The sequence below is a fragment of the Thermobia domestica genome, chromosome 2, assembly GCF_964235325.1.
Source record: "Thermobia domestica chromosome 2, izTheDome1.hap1.1, whole genome shotgun sequence".
Lineage (NCBI taxonomy): Eukaryota > Metazoa > Arthropoda > Insecta > Zygentoma > Lepismatidae > Thermobia > Thermobia domestica.
This window is the reverse complement of record NC_137455.1, coordinates 26431781-26437780: the sequence shown is the minus strand read 5'-3', so window position 1 is coordinate 26437780 and position 6000 is coordinate 26431781. Positions and strand designations below refer to the sequence as shown.

The following is a 6000-nucleotide window of genomic DNA, read 5'->3' as shown; positions in this document are numbered from 1 at the left end:
GATCCCACAATGCAACAAAAGTGACTCGGCGACACTACCGGCTAGAGTAGTAAGTAACTGTATCGTGTGCTACTGGCAGTAGCTAAGTGTATCATTGGCTAATTCTATCAGACTCACTCGCTCTGAATGATTTGATTCGTTCTTCCTTTTAGTAGCTTATGGTACCCAACTTCCTTGAGTAGCGGCGCCACAGTCTCCACAGTTTCAGCAGGAAAAGCAACCGAAACCTCTTATACTATATTATTACTCTATGGCATAGATAGCCATTTGGTAGGGGTAGAGTGAAGTTGCAGTTATTTAGTAAGTTGCTAGCGGAATCACGCATTGTCTGTTCCAGCAAGATGAGAGCAAATTTCTTTATATGAAGAATATTGTTTTTGTGTGTTCATGTGTTTCTTGTGTTCAGCCATGTTAGGAAATATGTTCATTCATCAACTGTTTTCTGTCATATGTGTGGTAAGTTTATAACTAGATTTCGAAGACCATTTTCCCACTCATCAAAAAGGTATTCGAGTTGGGATACGGACAAAACCTCGCGGCCGAAACATCGCCGCCCAAAATCTCGCCGGCCAAAACCTCGCGAGGCCAAAACCTCGCCGCCCAAAATCTCGCGCGGCCAAAACCTCGCCGCCCAAAACCTCGCGGGACAAAATCTCGCCGGGCCAAACCCCGCCTGGCCAAAACCTCGCCGCCCAAAACGTCGCGGGCCAAAATCTCGCGGGGCCAAAACCTCTCCTGGCCAAAACCTCGCCACCCAAAACCTCGCGGGCCAAAATCTCGCCGGGCCAAAACCTCGCTTTGCCAAAACCCCGCCACTCAAAACATCACGTGGCCAAAACTTCGCCGCCAAAACCTCGTGGGTCCTGAGATCAAGCCAACGCTCAAGAATTATCCAAACTTCAACACTCCCTTACGAGCAGCATTTTGCAATATACCTTCTTATGATACAAGGAGAAGATTTGTACCAAAACGTAAAGGTTCTATGCTTAGTAGTTTTTTAGATCTGGAGAACGGCAAAATTCATTCAAGGCCTTCCATTCCATTCCTCCTTAGGGCATGCATTTCGCAAAATATTGTCTTATCTGAAGCTTGTGCCCTTGTGGAGCAAGAAGATTTATACAAAATGTCAAGTTTCAAAACCTAATAAGTTTTGTAAATCTGGCGATAGAACATTCTACATTGAAGAAATCTAGGGATGCGCACGAGACACGATTTGTAACTGTCTCGTCTCGAAAATGTGCTGTAAAAGTGATGTCTCGACTCGAAAAATGTATATTTCTCTATTGGAAGACCCGTGTCTCGACTCGAATTTTGTCAGGAAAATCCTGTCTCGATTCGTCTCGTGCGCATCCCTAAAGAAATCGTAGTGAAGAGGTTTTATCCTGACAACATTTCTTCCCAGGTGACACTACGTCTCGCTTAATTTAGACCAGGCGAGATTCTGTGTCACGAGATCATTACAACGAGGTTGTGTTCAGGCGAGATTTTGGGTATGGCGATATTTTGGGGCGCGAGGTTTTGGCAAGGTGAGGTTTTGGCCCGGCGAGATTTTGGCCCGCGAGGTTTTGGGTGGCGAGATTTTGGCCAGGCGAGGTTTTGGCCCGCGAGGTTTTGGACGGCGAGGTTTTGGGAGGCGAGGTCTTGGCCAGGCGAGATTTTGGTCCGCGAGGTTGTCGCCGCGAGGTTCTGGCCGCAAGGTTTTGTACCCAAACCATTCGAGTTGCATTTTGAATCAAAGGTAAAATGGAAAAGTGTTGGGTACAACAAATCTGTTGCTCACGTTTCTCCCACTATTTAAGAAGTTGGTTGCTGCAACACGTCTGTAAAATTAAGCTCTCTATGCCATTTGCTGTACCACAGTTGTAGAGGGGACCGAGAGCCCACATAAATAAATTGCTATTATCGTTTAACAAAAGTAAAAGAAAGGTGAAGTAACTCAAAACACACAGTATCATATCCAAATTTGGAATCTTGAATGTGCTACAGAGGCATAGACACTGTAGGATGAAACAGAATATGGTAGTATCCAAGCAACAGATATGGAAGATCTTGATTATTCGCCATTTACACATCACAACCCCAACGACAGCTACCGTCTGCGGCAGAATTGAACGATCTTGTTAAGAGATGTAAATTGTACAGGGTGCGGCACGTAAAACCGGCCAGTCGTAATATTTTGGTATATTATGTTTTTGGCAATACTTAAATAATCTACCTTCCTACCAAGAGATGGCGTGTCGAGGTCGGGTCGACTTACGTGACCTGCAGCAGTCACGTGCAGCCGCAGCCAGTGAAACTTGTCGAAACCAGTTGAGAAAAAGACCTCGTTGTGTTAAGCCGGGTGAGTGTCAGTGTGTGATAATGCCGTATTCGATACCCGAGCGTGTTGCCATTGTTGAAGGGTTCATTCTCACTGGATCTTTTGTGAAAACAAAGAATTTGTTTCGGGAGAAATTTCCAGGACGTTCTGCGCCAGCAAAAAGCACCATTCAGGAATTGATTGAAAAATGGCGGCGTACAGGATCGGTTCAAAATGCTCCCAGGAACAGACGACCATCTGTCTGCACACCTGAATTAAAGATGCAGGTGGAGGAGATAATGACAAGAAGTCCTCGAAAGTCAACCAGGAGATTGAGTCAACAGGTTCATGCGAGTGAGAGAAGTTGCAGACGTGTTTTAAGGGGACTGAAGTTAAAACTGTACCGGATAAGTGTTGTGCAAGAACTGAAGGAGCCGCATCATTGTCCCTTGTGCATGAGATGTTTACACCAGAGAGGACAATCAGCAAAGGCTTATGGCCTCCTCGGTCACCAGATTTGTCCACGTGTGACTTTTACTTATGGGGACTGTTAAAGGGAAGAGTATACGAAACAAATCCACACACATTTGAAGATCTCAAGACCAGGATCCAGGATGTCATCAATAGCATTACAACACAAGAACTGACAAGGGTATATATGAATCTCCTCAATCGTGCTCACATGTGTGTTGAAGTGGGCGGAGGACACTTTCAGCACATGCTGTGAAGGCTGCTGTGAAGGTGAGTAGTCATATTCAATACATTACATTACATTTATGTGTTGTAGTTAATCATATTCAATACATTACATTTCATTTTATGTGTTCACTTTACGGGCCGGTTTTACGTGCCAAAGTGAATTAGTTAGACTTCGTCTGAAGGAAATTTTTTAAAAATTTCACAATTGAACACTAGATATTACTCTGTAATCAAGAGTTTGGTGTTTGTATTTTTCTCTCAATTACAAATAACCTGATATATTATTATGACATAAATGGGTTACTTACAGAATTTGGAATGACTGACATACCGCAAGAACGGTGCTCGCTTATAGATTTCTCAAAAACTAATCTTAAATATGCTTTCTTACATAGTTATATACAGCGAGAAACATTTTATACCAGCAGCGGCTCATTCCTTATAGTTAACCAGAGTCAATTTTGAAGTCGATTGGCTATTCGAACCATAGGTGTAAAATCTATTTTAATTTTAAAGCCTTGGGCTTCAGCTTGAATTTCAGATTGATTACACAAAATGTTGCTGTTCTTTGTGTCACTGGCACAACAATGCAAGGACAGAGTAGCTACATTAGGATACTGGGAATACATACATTATGTAGCGAAACAGTGGCCTTCCAGAATGAAACAAATCTATCGCATGAATCCCTTGTTGAAAAGAAAATGTACTGTTCTTACTGCTATTCGTGAAGGATTTTGTGATAGAAATGGACAAAGTTGAAATTGGTTTTCAATTCTTACTGTAATATTTTTTTAAAATTTTATTGATTTATTTATTTTTGCGATTAGCATTGCAAAAATTAACGAAGGTGTTTTCATTTTGCATCAGATTCGTAACTTGATGAAAGACACTACATTTGAGGATTTGCTTAAGGTTGCTGAGAAGTCAGTTTTGTTTCCCTTCAAAGATGTATCCAACAATTTCTTGAGAAACACCAGGGCTCACAATTACAGGGGACTGACGAAACACATGCTGAACACTTACAAGAGTATCGAAAAATGAAAATGAAATGAAATCTTTGAATTTTACGTCCCACGGTTATGCGGGTTAGGCTTAAGGAGACGGTGATGATGAGTAATGAATGAAAATGGTGGAATGAAGAAAGTGGGAGGAAACCCACGCACACGGTGTTTGTCCACCACAAAGTTCACTTGGCGAGGGCTGGGATCGAACCCAGGACCCCAAGCACCAGAGGTGAACGCTCTACCACTGAGCCACCGCGGCCCCTACAAGAGTATCGAGTACCACATGTGTCTCGAAATACATTTTCTTCATTCTATTTTGATTTTTTCCCCTCGGAAATGTATGTAATGAGCATTGTTAGCAGTTTCTCGAAGAAATCGTAGTGAGAAAAATCTGATATACGCAAAAGTGGTCGAAAAACCTTTGGTAGGTTACTGTCTGACACGTTTACTAGACGTTTCGCAATTCAACCAACAAAGGGAAAAATTTACAGCTAAAGTTCCTAACTTATCCGTACATTTTAGGCTTTCTAAAATATTTTTCGTGAAGTTATTGTTATTTCTGCACTGAGAAAAATTCGTTCTCCGGACAGCGGTATATTGTACAAATCACATAACAGCGGTCGAAAGTATGATAGGAGAAACGAAAGAAAGAAGCAAAGAAAAATAAACAGAAGAGTAGAACGGGCGAAAGAAAGAAAAAAGAACGCAGTTCTTACATGGAATGAAATTTGACAAATACAGTATTATTTCTGAACAAAGTGCATAAGAAAATGGAAAGTCAATGAAGTTCTTAGAAATTGTAAGACGGATTATTTTGTACGTAAAATGCGAAAATCTAACAAATTTATTTCAGGGGGATTTGAGCCCGATAGCACTCCTACATACGCCACTGAGTGTGCGTGATTTACTAAAGCACATTAATTATATCTACCGGCAAGGCACAAAATTCATATTTGTTGCCTTGTGTAATTAAATTGAAACAATACAGTTCAACTTGCAATTAAATCATCACAATATATTATTGTAGAAATACAGAAATATTAATGTTCAAATCGAAATATTGTTGCAGGCCTTGTCCTGTTTTGAAATAAATTGAAACAATACAGTTCAGCTTGCAATTAAATAATCACAATATATTATTGTAGAAATACAGAAATATTAATGTTCAAATCGAAATATTGTTGCAGGCCTTGTCCTGTTTTGAAATAAATTGAAACAATACAGTTCAGCTTGCAATTAAATAATCACAATATATTATTGTAGAAATACAGAAATATTAATGTTCAAATCGAAATATTGTTGCAGGCCTTGTCCTGTTTTGAAATAAATTGAAACAATACAGTTCAGCTTGCAATTAAATAATCACAATATATTATTGTAGAAATACAGAATTATTAATGTTCAAATCGAAATATTGTTGCAGGCCTTGTCCTGTTTTGAAATAAATTGAAACAATACAGTTCAGCTTGCAATTAAATAATCACAATATATTATTGTAGAAATACAGAAATATTAATGTTCAAATCGAAATATTGTTGCAGGCCTTGTCCTGTTTTGAAATAAATTGAAACAATACAGTTTTCAAGTTGAAATTAAATGGTCATAGTAGTTTCAAATTTGTAAACTGTCCGTACCCTGGCAACTTCTGTTGACTCAGGCAAGTGGCTCAGTGGTAAAGCGTTCATCTCCGGTGCTGGGGTCCCTGCTTCGATCCCAGCTCGCGCCGTGTGGATTTTGTGGTGGACAAACACCGTATTTGTGGGTTTCCTCGAGGTTCTCTCGTTTTCTCCCACTTTCTTCATTCCTCCATTTCATTCATTTCTCATTATCACCGTCTCCTTTAGCCTAACCGGCATAATCGTGGGACGTAAAACTTAAAGATTTCATTTCATTTGACTCAGGCAGGGAACGCAGGCGTTTAAGTTCCAGGGCACTTATTACCATATTACTATGTATTATTACGAATTTACATCACACTCTGAGATGTTCGCATTTTAT

At 40.3% G+C, this 6000-nt stretch overlaps 1 protein-coding gene across 1 annotated transcript in view; it reads left to right on the top strand.

The window, feature by feature from the left end:
• Positions 1-287: 287 nt before the first annotated feature.
• Positions 288-6000, top strand: part of LOC145679662 (leukocyte elastase inhibitor-like) — a 206211-nt gene continuing 200498 nt past the window's right edge. The window contains exon 1 of the mRNA XM_081750239.1: positions 288-456. Within this exon, the coding sequence (XP_081606365.1) occupies positions 450-456 (7 nt within the window). The 5' untranslated portion in view covers positions 288-449. The remainder of the gene's footprint in view (positions 457-6000) is intronic.